A 14113-nucleotide genomic window follows, 5' to 3' on the forward strand; every position below is an offset into this window, starting at 1 on the left:
ATAAGCTTCATTTCACAGACATGGTTACAGGGCTTGCACTGTTAAAATGGATATGGTTAGTTTGTGATGTGGATATTATTGCTGTGATTCTCTGTATGTAGTGGACCAGGCTCTGAGGCACAAGGGGTCACTGCGCAGTTAGTAAGTGCTGGAGCCAGGAACTGAACCCAGAGAATCCGAGAGGCTAAAGGCAAAACAAGTCTGCAATTAGGACCTTTTATTCACTGATACTCCAAAATTTCGTATAGTGAAGCTCTCCAGAGTTAGATTTGGTGGTGTCTGTTTTTTTCCCCCCCAATTTAACAGACTTCTTTGAGCTTTTGGTTGAGGTATATCATCTGCATGACCAAAGTCGGCCTTTGTTGAGTTTCCAGCTTAGTGACCCAGAATTTGATTTGTGTGCATTTTGTTATTGTAACAATTTTGTTGAGGGATAGGTTTATATGCTATGAAATTCTCTTTGTAATTGTTCTTTTCAGTGATGTGAAGTGAATTGATAGAGCTATGCGGTTGTTTTAGACAATTCCATCACACTTGATCCCCTTATACCTGTATGTGTGTGCTTTGCAAAGGCTTTAGTAAGCGTGTGGCTTGGTTGATTGTTTCTTGTTTCCGCAAATGGTCCCATTTGTTTAACTACCACCTAAAGCAAGAAACAAGACAGCACCAGCATCCTGGAAATTCCCCGCTCCCTTCTCTATCACTTCACCCCCCTCTCTCCAGGTGTAAGCCCAGACTTGACCTTAACACCATAGATTAGTTTTGCTTTATTGGGGATTTTCTTGGAATGAAGATATATATAGCATATGCTTGCTGTGTCTGGCATTCTCAGCTCAGTGTGTCCTTTGGAAGAGTTGTGTGTTGTGTGTAGCAGCAGTGTGTTCATTTCCAGTGTGGTACAGGAAGCCATTGTTGGGAAATCCACTCCACTGCTGATGGTCACTTGTTGGTGATTGTCAGCATCCTATAGGTGGTCTTTGATATACAGGTAGATCTCTGTGGGTGCAGGGGTGGAGAAACTTTTTTCCTACTGAGGGCCATTTGAACATTTGTAACAGCATTCGTGGGGTGTATAAAGCTGCCGAGTTAAGAGTTAGCCTGCTGAAGATTTATTGGGTTTTGGATCTTGTCTGTGGGTTACCTTGATGGGCCAGACCAGGTGATTATACAGGTCTTGCATAGCTCACAGCCTGGGTGTCTCCCCACCACTGGATGGGGATTGAAACTAATGGATCACTGAGCACATCTGCTTTAAAAGTGGAGTAGCTTCATGAGGCCAGAAGAGAGGTCAGGTTCTAGATGGGCAGGATTTTATGTATGTGGGAGGGATTCAGAGCAAGGAGTTGGTGTGGAAAGTTGTCTTTCTTGTGTACAAAGAAGTGTACTGGATGTGAGCGTGCACTTTGGAGAAAGGGGCGGAAGAGGACCAGAGCTTGAAGAAGTCTGATAGAGGGACCAGGGAGTGCATGGCAAGAAGGCAAACATGCTGAGCTCCCCAGGCCTAGGAAGGATCCGAAGGCAGTGATGAAGCTGTGGGAGGGGGAGGACATAAGAGTGAAGCACTTGGCCTAGGAGGCCAAACCTCAGCCTGCAGTGCTGGCACCTCATTTGGGTGCCGGTCCAAGCTCTGGTTGCTCCTCTTGCTATCTTGCTCTCTCCTAATGCCTGGGAAAGCAGTGGAGTATGGCCCAAGTGCTTCGGTACTACAACCCATGTGGGAGACCCAAGTTCCTGACTCCTAACTTTGACTTTTTTGCTGTTGCAACCATTTGGAGAGAGAGCCAGTGGATAGAAGATCTCTGTTTCTCCTCTCTGTGTAATTCTGTCTTTCCAATAAAAATAAAATAATTTTTAAAATTTATTTTTATTGGAAAGTCAAGAGTTACAGAGAGAAGAAAGGCAGAGAAAGATCTTTCGTCCTCTGGTTCACTCCCCAAATGGCTGCAACAGCCAGAGCTGAGCTGATCCAGAACCAGGAGTCAGGAGCTTCTTCTGGGTCTCCCATGTGGGTGCAAGGTCCTAAGGCTTTGGCTATCCTGCACTGCTTTCCCAGGCTACAAGCAGGGAGCTGGAAGGGAAGTGGAGCAGCCAGGATACGAACCAGCACCCATATGGGATCCTGGTTCATGCAATGTGAATATTTAGCCACTAGGCCATCACGCTGGGCCCAGAATAAAATAGATCTTTATAAAAATGCAAAAAGAGAGGGCCCAGCACAATTGCCTAGTGGATAAAGTCCCCTTTGCCCTCCTGGCTGGGCAGACAGAGCAGAGCAAGGAGGGCAGGTGCCTTGGCATTGGGGCCTGATGGCAGCGGAGTGCTTTGAGAGAGGACGTTAGGATAAGAAATGGTCTCGAGGGAGACCGTCATGCTCTCGTCTGTTCTCTGAAAATAGGATCTTACTTTCTCATAGCTTTGTTCTCTCTCAAAATGGAACATGTCTGATTTCTCTTTAGGTGGTTATTATGATGTATTCAGCAGTTTGTCTCTGTGTTCTAAAATTCTAGAAATTTTAGTGCTGGTAAACATTTTGAAATAATAATAATACGACAAAGAATGATGCTACTAAGACTTCTTTAACTGCTTCTCATTTTTCCCATTTCTTTTTTAAAAAATGATTTGTTTGAAAGGTGTTTTTTTTTTTTTTTAACATATATATAGAGAGACAAAGAGGTCTTCTGTTCACTGGTTAACTCTGCCAGTGGCTACAATGGATGGGACTGGGTGAGGTTGAAGGCAGGAGCCCAGAACTCCATCCAGATCTTAGCAGGTGGCAGGAGCCCAAGTTCTTGAGCTATCCTCTGCTGCTTTGCCAGATGCATTAGCAGGGAGCTAGATTTAAGGTGGAATATTCAGGATTTGAACCAGCACTCATAGGGGGTACTGGCATCACATGGAGCAACTTAACGCACTATGCCACAGTACCGACCCCGCAGTGTTCTTCTTCAACCGAAGTGCTGGTCCTGACAGCTGGTGGTGCACCCAGGTGTTTGCCTCTGCCATGGCTTTCCTTGCTTCTGAACAAACCTCTGATTTCTCTGATCCTTACCCAGGTGTTTTTTTTACCCAATTCTTTCTTGCTCTCGCATTTTAAATTTTTTTGCTGCTTCATAGACCAAGGTGAAAGGGGCTGGTTCGTTTGTCTTCCTCTCTCTCTCTCTCTGTCTTTCCATATACAGAAAAATAAATATATGTATATATATATTTCTACTTATCTACTAGTCATATATAGGTACTATATATATTTCTGTTTATCTACTGTCTGTCTGAAGAGCTAGAGAGGTGACCATTCACTGGCTTACTCCCCACGTGGCACAACTCCAGGGCTGAGCCAGGCTGGAAGCAGGGATTCTAAGCTTCATCTGGGTCCCCTTTGTCGGGGCAGGTGCCCACATGCTTGGGCCGTCTTTGACTGCTTTTCCTAGGCTATTAGCAAGGAGCTGGAGCAGTAGTGGAGCAGCTGGGGATGCAAGCTGGTGCTCACCTGGGATGCCAGCTTCAGCAGCTGCAGCTTTCCTGCTATGCCACACTCCAGCCCTCTGGATCAGGGGTCTGAAGAGCCACATTGCTGCCACATTCTCATTCTCATTCTTTTCCTTGTCTATTACTTTTAAGTCTTGTCTTTTGTTTTGTTTTGTTTTTTAATCTGTAAAAAGAGAAGACAAATTGTCTTTGCTCTTTCAAGATTGTTGTAAAAATCAAAGAGACCAAAGCAAATGAAAGCTAAACACTGTGAGCTCTTTATTTCTTAAAGCACTCTGTCAGGGAACAAGCACTAATCAGTTAACGTGCTGGTGGATAGATCCACCTGCTGTATTGGAGTCCCTGGGGCTGAGAGCTGGCTCCAGCTTATTACTGATGCAGACCCTGCAAGGCTGCAGGGATGCCTCAGAACCTGGAGTCTGGCCCCGCTATGCGGAGCTTGGATTGAGTTCATGACTCCTGGACATAGCCTGGCATAGCTCAGCCATGGCTGTTGGGCATTTGGGAAGTGAATCAGTGGATGGGAATTTCTTACATAAGTGAAAAAATTAACAAATGAATGAATAAATGAGAAGAATTGTCAGCATTTTCAGAGACGGTTAGCTTTGAAATCTGGAAAGTAAATCTGAGCCTGGGTATAGGCAAGTCATAGAAATAAGTCGGGGTCGCGTCTCAGCCTTTTGGTTAAGATCAAGTGCAGAAATGAGTCTGGGAGGATCCTGAAAAGCTAAGTGACTCTAAGTGTGGAGTCTGCCTGTCATCTCCTGGCTTCGTCAGCTTGTATCTGCAGCGATGCAGTTCAGGTCAGTGGCAGCCTGCGGGCAGCAGGTGTGGCTCTGGCTGGTGATGGGCTATGTCTGTTTACATTTGTTTTGGTCTTGGGCCATGTAGTGAAAATCTCTTATCAACGCCATGGCGGTGACATGTGCAGTTGTAAAGTACTTTGACTAGCCGTTCCACTTGGGTTTATGTGGTGGCCGTTCTGAACAAGCACTCCCACATGCTGCTGATCGGTGTTCTGTGGAGAGGACTGGAGTGTGTGCTCAGTGAACGAAGGACAGCTTCTTCAGCAGAGGCTCAGCAAGCTGAAGTCAGGACAGTTGACCAGCTACCCATATTACTCCGCACGGCTCAGTAGCTGTGTTCCTTGTTGATTTTCCTGGTTTACTTCCTGCCACAGATGCCCTGGTCTGGCAGGTAGGAGGTGGAGGCGAGGGTGTGGTTTGCTTCCTCAGGTTGCTCCTGCTGCGCTGCCCGTGGAGCTGTGCAGCCCCTGCGCCAGGCCCGACCTTGGGCCGTGAGCCTGGGTGCCGCCTGGATTCTGAAGGATGCTTTGCCCGCTTTGGCCTTCCGCGTAGGTCATGCTACACCTGGTGTTAGTCTTTCCTTGGACAGATTTCTTTTATGCACTTGGAAACTTTGGGATTTTCCTGTGGCTCATAAATTAAAGGAAAAGGATCTAAGAATGACATGGTATTCTTTCTTTCTCTGCCGATTCTGTCCCAAATATGAGGTCCAGTGAGGCAGACATGGGCAAAACCAAAGGGTTCAGGTGAGCAGTGAGAATCTGACGGGATGTATCAGGGCTGGGGCCACAGATTGAGAATGAATGTGGGGCCCGGCGGCGTAGCCTAGTGGCTAAAGTCCTCGCCTTGAACATGCCGGGATTTACTATTGTAGATTTTGCTGCTGTAAACGTAGGATGACAGATCCCTTTCTCATATGCGGATCTCATCCCTTTAGCTATATTCCCAGAAGTGGGGTCACTGGGTCATGTGGCAGATCAATTTGCAGTTCTCTTAGCACTCTCCTTACTGGCTTCCATAGCGGTTTTGCTAACCTGCACTCCCAGCGCCAGTGAGAGGGGTACCTGTCTTCCCACAGCCGCGCCAGCAGATGTTGTTAGTGGGGCTCTGAATGTAGGCCAACCTCAGTCTTTAAGATCTCAGCTCGCTTTGTCCCTGGCAGCTGTCTCCCCAGTAGGTGAAAACTGATAGACAAAACCCCACTCGTTGTAAGTGCTTGTGAGCCCGAGGAAGTGTAAAGCATGATTTCACTGTTGTGGTAGAAATGAGCGCTGGGGCGTGTGTTTCTAAAGAACAGCCGCATGAAATAATTCTGTTTGGATTTCTTTTATATCGTAGCCTACTCATGAAGGTTACTTCTCCTGTTTGGATATCTGGACGCTCTTTTTGGACTATCTGACAAGTAAAATTAAGAGTCGTCTGGGAGACAAGGAAGCAGTTCTCAACAGGTAAACCCCAGAAACAGTGATGATGAGAATAGCACGTCCCCCGGCCTGCAAAGCTTGCAGTGCGCTGCACCTGGCCGGAGGGACGGACGCCCAGGTACTGTCTAGGCAGTGCGAACACGGAGCTCTTTCTTCTGTTTGTTTTATTTAAACATTCTATTACTATTTGCAATGAATATTTATTTAAGTGTGAGAATACTTTAGTGGTGTGTTAATTTTTTTAAGACCATTATTTTAGAGATATGAATAAATACATGCATTTATTGGATAGAATGATATGACATCTGGTGTTTGTTTAAAATAGCCCTCTGGGGTAAAAGGGAAGTTGTTGGTGTGTGGAAGTGACGGGGCTGGCTCTAGGGTGATGGTTATGTGGAAGGGGCTCTAACTCCTTTCCATTAGTATGTGTTTGAAAACCTCCTAAGTAAATTAGTGGATGTCTGTTAAGAAAGAAAATACATATTTATTTTTAAAGCTAAGAAAAGATATGTAGGAAGATGTGAAAGAAATTAATCCGTAATCTTGCCCTTCTGAGATAATCTCTTTTGGAATTTGTGAAATAGAAAATGGGGAAAGATTTGGTCCTGCTTGCCCGTTTGTTTCTCAAGTGCATTTTTCTTGCTTGTAGGCAGAAAATGCTTCCTGAACAATATTATCTTAGGGCCACTGGATATGGAGAAGATAGTAGCGGGAGGTGGCTGTGGGATATGGGACGGGCAGAGTTTTAGATTCTGTATGCTAAGAATGTGAAGTCAAGATCCAAAAACGGAGCAAGTGAAATGACTGCTTTTCTTTGCAAAATATACACATTGTTCTGTGTGTGACGGCAGTGTAGTCAGATTCTGCATAGGAGGGTAGGAAGGAGACAAAGCCCCATATTTGACAGTGTAGGCTCCAAGTGATTTTCTATTAAACTAGCCCTGCACTTTGATTTCTAGGACAGTGTGCAGTTGAGGGCTGCGATCACACACTAAGGCGTCCAACCCAAAGGACTTTACTGTCCTGACTTAAGAGGGCCTGCAGATCTCACTCCACTTGGGTGTGTTTCTTGGTTCTTTGCACAGTATTTATATATACATATATGTATGTTTTAAAGATGTATTTGGAAGGCAAAGAGAAGGGGGGGAGGGAGAGAGAGAGAAATCTTTCATCTTATGATTTGTTCCCACATGTCCATGATAGGAGGGATATTGACAGGCTGAAGCCAGAGCCCAGAATCCCATCTAGTGAATGCGGTGGGAGGGTGATGCCACGTCTGGGACTCAGGTGGGCCTTGATTTGAATCCTGGGTTTGTAGCTCTTGGGTAGCCACCGAGGGCTTCTGTTACCTGCTTTGTAAAAAGGGAAGGATGATAATAATTGTTGAGGCATGAAATGAAATAATGAACTTGGACGGACTGTAGGTGCTCAGCCCCTGGTGGGGCGGTTGGGAACACGGCTGTCCCAGGGATGCGCCGGGTGACGCTGCTCTGGAGGAGAGACTCTGTCCGGGAGAGCACATTGAAGACCCCTTCACTGCTGCAGTTCTGTGACTTCTCAAGATTCTCAGCAGAATATTTGCATTGCAAATTTCAACATTTTTTGGTGATGATTGGCAAACGTTTTTGTGATTGCAGAATAGCTTTCCCAATGACTGCGGGGTCTGTTCTGTGGCTAATGCTAGAGTTGTATGTTTATGTATCAGAAAGTGTGTTACACAATAGTAGGTCCTGTTTCTGGTGACGTTGCCAAATTTAAGCAATTGTGTTTTTGAATGAGGGTTGTTGACTAAAAGGTACTTCCGTCCTTATCTTTTTCGCGTGTGCTGAACAGACATGTCTTTTGGTTCTCTTTGTGCCTGGTTTTTCTATATTTGGTAGTATATATTCATATTTTTCTGTATTCCAGATTGTGCAGGCTGTTTGAGAGAATCAGCTGAGGAAGTGATTACTATGAAAATGCATTTTAAAGCACCATATGAATGGGAGGTGTGAAGAATCTGGCTCCATTGAGAAAATACATACTAGCAGATTGTTGGGATGAAAGGCACACCAGTGCAGATCATTGAACCAGCAGTTATCTAGATGAGGCTCCTTTTCTGCTCTGTGGTCAGGTTCTGGGCTGCTCACATTTCCTCCTGCAAGGGAGACATGCCAGGACTGTTGCAGAATGGTTAAGATTCAAGGAAGACATATGGCTGTGTGAGCTAGACACTGAGTGGTAACAGTGCTGATGATGGTAGCAGTAAGTCACAGGAGATGTTACTGCCCTTTGGCTGTGGTGGAGAGAAGGGGCAGGCCTGTGGACGGTTTGAAAAGCCGTTAGTCCACCTATGGATGCTGACCAGCTTGCGGTCTGTCATCTGTGACCAGACTTGGTGATGGTGCAGGTTGACTTGCTTTTTTAAACATTATAAATTTTTCTCATAATCATTTGACTGTCATTCTAAATGAGGCTTTCTAAATTTTCTTTAGATTCTTATTTTAAAAGATTTTATTTTTACTGGGAAGACAGATTTACAAAGAATGAGACAGAGAATGATCTGCCATCCATTGGTTCACTCTCCAAATGACTGCAGCCACTGTAAGTGAGCCAATCTGAAACCAGGAGCTAAGAACCTCTTCTGGGTCTTGCATGTTGGTGCAGGGTCCCAAGGCTTTGGGCCGTCCTCGACTGCTTTCCCAGACCACAAGCAGGGAGCTGGATGGGAAGTGGAGCAGCCAGGATACAAACCAGTGCCCATATGGCTTGCTGGCATTTGTAGCCTGAGGATTAATTAATGTTGACCCATGATGCCAACCCCAGTGTTCCTAAGATTTTTAAGCATAACACGTATGAATAATACTTTTGTAACTTCTGTAAGCAAAATAAGCAAACTCTTCAGAGTTGTCTGTTTTCTGTGCTGTTATACACTAACCACTGCCTGGGGAACTGATTGCCTTGTCAGACATTGCCCATTGGTCTGGGGTAGGAGACCGCTATCAGTGGCTATCAGTCCGCTGAGCCACACAGAGGAAATATTTGAACTTCAGTTTATAATATATTTGGGGGAGGCTGGCGCATGGCATAGTGAGTTAGGCTGCTGCTAGCAATGGCAGCAGCCTGCATTTGAAATGTCATTTGGAGCCCCAGCTGTTACACTTCTGATTCAGTTCTCTACTAAAGTGGCTTGGTCCCTTCCACTCACGTGGAAGAACTGGATGGAATTCCATTCTTGCTTTCACCCCGGCTTAGCTCCACCATTGCATTTGGGGGAGTAACAAAGTGAGTGGAGGATCTTTCTCTCTCTTTTCCTCTCTGTATGTATCACTTTGCTTTTCAAATGAATGAATGAATGAATAAATAAATAAATCTTTATTTTATTTTTGGTTACCCCTGATGTTACTGTTTATGTAAATGTGCTCAGATGCTTTCAAAAAAAAAATTATTAGAGCACACACAACTGAGAGAGGGAGAGCGAGTGAGAGCTTCCATCCTAGTTGGTTCCCCAAATGCCCGCAGTGGCTGGGAACCCAATGCAGATTTCCCATAAGGGTGTAAGGAGCCCAGTCACCATAGCCTCCCAGGGCGCTCATTAGTCATAAGCTGCAATTGGGAGCAGAGCTGCAACTCAAACCCCCAGGCCCTCAGCTATGGGACCCAGGCTATGAAGTGGCGACCTGACTGCCAGGCCCAACACCTGTTCCTCAAAAGCTGTTAAATGAGAGTGTTGAAAGTTTCAAGAGCCACTCTATGTGTCAGAGAAGTTGTGTCTTGCCACAGCAGCTGGTAAAGGATGCAGGCTGCTGCTGCCACTGCCGTCTGTGTTAGCTGAGACATGTAAATGTGATCAGATGGCTTGTAACTAGTGAACTCTCTGGGAGATGGTGGCGTGCTTTGGGAGTCAGCGTGTGTGACTGAAGCTGTAATTGCAGAAGCAGCTGGTCTTGCAGGAGGCAGTCAAAAATGTGTTCCAGGTGCCTGAAATGGGAACTGTAGGTGTGGCTCAACCGCAGAGTCGGTGCTCAGTTCCTGTCCCTTGTGGTTTGTAGGTTTTGCATCATTCATCACAACAAAACGATAGCCTTTGCAGGCTACGGACTTAGGAGCACAAGTGACCTGGGTTGTTCTTGGTCATAGGAGCCGTGGCTCTGTTTGTTCCTGCTCCGTTGAGAGTGCTCTGGCATTTCTTGACCAGGACTGTAGAGAATGGGGCTTCATGAGCGCTGCCATGGACCCTGCTGAGCAGTCCTTCCTGAGGGCTGGTGTGGCCTCATCTCCACAGGCAGGTGGTGCAAGGGCCTGAAGTTCGGTGTCCTTTTCCTCATTTGTATCTATTCCACACAGAAATCGTTGTATCTGGGCATAGTTATGCTGCCCTCACAAGCTGTTGAGAGAATGGAAGGGTTCCATGTGTGTAAGATACCCCTCTTTCCCTTTCTCTGTTGCCCCCTTCTCTTGTGCTTACCTGGATAAGGGGAGGCACCTGTGCAGAAACTTTATTACCCAGGAAGATGAGAAAACATGAGCACGTAAAGCAACCAACCCGAAGTCATTGTGTCACGTCTCATAAGCCCCCGTGACAGGAGAATGCCAGTAAATGCCGGCCACGGAGCAGCACAGGGTGCCAGGTCACAGTACACTGGGCTGTAAACAGATGGGCAAGCGTGAGAAAAACTGCTCTTCTCCTTTTGAAGTGGGTTACTCTGCCTAGTAAAGAGGAAGTGCTGTTGTTACAGGGCGCTGTGGTACGGCTGAGACAGGGCGTCACTTAGGTTTACATCAGAGCTCTGGGTGTTCGTTAGGTCCTTGTGTTGATTGCCCCGGAGAGCCAATGACGAATGGGGTCTTGGTTATCTTACTGAGTTGAAAAAGCTATCCAGGATTATGCTTCAGTCCATTTTAGTTATCTGCCTTGGAATTTTTTAAGATTTGTTTATTTTTATTGGAAAGTCAGATATGCAGAGAGGAGGAGAGACAGCGAGGCACATCTTCCTGTCCACTGATTCACTCCCCAAGTGGCCACAACAGACAGAGCTGAACTGATCCAAAGCCAGGAGCCAGGAGCTTCTTCCAGGTCTCCCATGCGGGTACAGGGTCCCAAGGCTTTGGGCCAGCCTTGACTGCTTTCCCAGGCCGCAAGTAGGGAGCTGGATGGGAAATGGGGCCACTGGGATTAGAACTGGCACTCATATGGCATCCGGGTGTGTGCAAGGTGAGGACTTCAACCACTAGGCTTTTGTGCCAGGCCCCTGCCTTGGAATTGTATCTGTTGCCTGCATACTTATTCTTTTGTTTTTGGTTCAGATTCTTTGTTTTGGTCATCCTATTTATTTCTGAGGCAGAGAGACAGAGAGCCACTGCCCTCTAGTTCACTTCTCACATGCCCATAAAAGCCTGAGCTGGGCCAGAACCAAAACCCAGAATGCAGTTTTCCCACAAGTGTGGCAAGAAACCCATTGTCGTCACCTGCTGCCTCCCAGGGTCTGTAAGCAGGAAGTTGAGGTTAGGCACTTGCCCTGGGCATCAAACCCAGGAACCCGGATGTGATATGCAGGTGTTTTAACCAGGATCTTAGTTTCTAAGCTAACAATCCACTCTCCTGGAGTATTTATTGAGCATCTGTTATGTAGTTATCTTTGCATTTGTCATTTTATTTTCCTCTCAGAGCTTGTGAGGTCTATAGGTTTATCTCTGCTGTGTATATAAGAGTTGTTTTGTTTGTGTAATTTTATTTGAAAGCCAAGAGACAGAAGCAGAGAGAGCTCTTCCACCTGCTGCCCGACTGGGGCCAAGCTGAAGCTGGGAGCCTGGAATTCAATCCAGGTCTCCCACGTGGGTGGCAGGGATCCAAGTCCTTGAGCCAGCATCTCCTTCCCAGGATGTAGGGATCTAAAGCAGAGTGGGTGGGGGGTCGTGACATGCTATTGCAGGCTTAGCTTCCACCTGTTGTGCCAGCATCCCATATGAGCACTGGTTTGGGCCCTGGTTGCCTCACTTCTAATCCAGGTCCCTGTGCCTCTGTACCCATGTGGGAGATCTGAAAGAAGCTCTGGCTCCTGGCTTTGGACCACCCAGTTCCAGCTGTTATGGCCATTTTGGGAGTCAGTCAGCAGATGGAATATTTCTCTCGGTTCCTCCTTCTCTCTGTGTGCCTTTCAAATAAATAAGTAAATCATAAAATGAAAAAATCAGAAAGCAGAGTTGGGACTCAGGCGCAGCTCTGATGTGAGGTGTGAGTTATAGAGCAGAGTCTGAACTGTGCTGAATGCCTGCCGCGTTTGGGCCTGTAAACTTCCCTCTGTGTACTGCTTTGGCTTTATTGCACTTCATATGCTCCATCTAATGTTTATTCAGTTGTAAATGTTTTCTGATTCCTCTAGAGATCGCTTCTTTATTGCTTATTTCCAGTTATTAGGGTTTTTCCTCATATGTCTTTTTGTTATTGTTTTCTAGATTGATTTTATTATGCTTTGTAAGCATAATTTGTATGGTTTCAGTACTTTAAATTTCAATTCAGATTTAAAAATTTATTTTATGTCCCTGTCTCCCTGGAGGTTGTTCGTTGTCACTTAGGAAACAAAGTGTGTAGAAGTGCTGTGCTGTTGTTAGGGAGAGTGTTCTGTAAACGTCAGGCCGGGTTGGTTAAGAAGGCACGTGTTGAATGCGTTCTGACTTGAGAGAGCCGTGAGTCATTCCCCAGTGTAAGTTGTAGATTTGTCTGTCTCCTTTCAGTTCTATCAGTTTTGTTAGTTGTGTTCACATTTAGTTTTCCTTGTCATATTGCCTCTACTGGGTGTTTGGCTGTAACTCTCTGTGAGATTTTTAGTAGTTATTCTGGGTGTTATCATATGTATGTGTGCCTTTTCATATTAACAGTTTATCTCTGTGCCATGTAGAAACCCGCCACCATGTGGTCTCCTCCCACTCCCCCCACCTCTTTATGTTGCCTTTGCCATGTTTTCTATTCTCGCACTTTGAAAACCTTACCAGTGTTCTGCCTTTTGCTTTCATTTCTCCTTATTTTACAGTTCTCAGGAAAAATATAGTCTGTAACATTTTCTTGGGTGTTTGCCCAAGTTCTCTTGCTTTCCCTTTGTTCTTGGAAGTTGCAGCTTTCTTTCTCTTAGCATTCACCATCTCTGTTACCATGGACCAGGTGCCTTCCACCATGGAAGTCCCCGCAGTTCAGGACGTCAGGCCGGGGTGTGGGCAGGTTCTGTTTGTTTGCCTTCTTCCCAAGGCTTGTAGAGGATGGCCTTCTCGCTCAGAGCTCTCCTGACCCTGCTTTTGTGCGTGTGTGGGGAGGAGAAAGTTCCTCCGTATCTCCTGATATGGGTACCAGTCTTGTGGATTAGGCTGCTACCCTCATGACCTTACCTAGCCTTTGTTACCTTGCTGCAGGCCCTGTCACATGGAGGGTTAGGATGTGGTGTGAGGGGCAGCAGTGGCAGGACCAGGGGCACCATTCAGACTGCCTTACCTTCCAGCTGAAGAACCTCATGGAGAGTTACTGTAGCAGAAACTTTGAAGCCCTTGGAAATTACACCTTCTTAAAGTTGCCATCTTGAGGAGCAGTGGTCGCTGTCCCCACTGTGGGCCATGTCCTTCTGGAATCCTTGCATGTTGGTCCTGCCAGCCTTACACCTGGCTTTGCACAGTAATGGGTGGTGTAGGTACCACTGCCACAATTCAGTAGGGCTGAGAAGTGGGAGAGCTTGGGCCAGAGACCTTTCCCCAGAAGTGCCACTCAAGTCCGTGACCTCTCTTGATCTCTCTAATCTGCAGATGAGGCTAGAAAATGCTTCCTCCAGCTGGCCTCCGGGTGTGCTGTTTTTTTTAAAGGAGGATGAGAATGGGTGTGGAGGGGGTAGGCACCTGGAGTGGCATACTGCTGTGCCCTCCCAACCCCCACCAGATCCTCTTAGGTTGGCATCTTTCTGGGTAGGCAGTAGACTGTTCCCGAGGTGGGGCTTCGTTTTCTAAGTGATGAGAATTTGTGCTAGAGTCACCATCTGCTACTAAAACTAAGGTTTTACCTTTCTGTGAAGTCTACTGAAATGGGATTTTGTCTGTGTGGTGATGTGATGTTCCCCACAAATGGTGCCTTTTTTTTTTTTTTTTTTTGGTAAATTCTTTTCCTTGCCAGCATTCTTTCTTGGGCCATGCTCAGTTGCGAGTCTTAGTCTTGGACTGGCATTTATTACAGCTGTCAAAAGCATTAAATCCTTGCATTGGTGTTTATTTACAGTGTCCATAATCTTCAGGACAACCACTGAGAAAATAACTAGAGCCTATAGAGTAGAAGAAATGATTAGGGATTTAAAATGCTACAGTAGAAAATACGTTGGCACAAAAGAAAGCAGTAATGGAGGAATTGGGGAATGTGAGACATAGTGAAAGCAAAGAACAAAGCTGTGA

At 46.1% G+C, this 14113-nt stretch overlaps 1 protein-coding gene across 4 annotated transcripts in view; it reads left to right on the forward strand.

Moving 5' to 3' along the window:
* Window positions 1–14113, forward strand: part of XPO6 (exportin 6) — a 103391-nt gene that overhangs the window by 56246 nt on the left and 33032 nt on the right. For all 4 annotated transcript variants that reach the window (XM_040973165.1, XM_040973164.1, XM_040973162.1 and 1 more), the window contains one exon: window positions 5628–5737. In XM_040973165.1, coding sequence (XP_040829099.1) covers window positions 5628–5737 — 110 coding nt within the window. The remainder of the gene's footprint in view (window positions 1–5627; window positions 5738–14113) is intronic.

Source organism: Ochotona curzoniae, unplaced genomic scaffold, assembly GCF_017591425.1.
Source record: "Ochotona curzoniae isolate NIBS_2020 unplaced genomic scaffold, NIBS_Ocur_1.0 contig_2321, whole genome shotgun sequence".
NCBI classification, from domain to species: Eukaryota; Metazoa; Chordata; class Mammalia; order Lagomorpha; family Ochotonidae; genus Ochotona; species Ochotona curzoniae.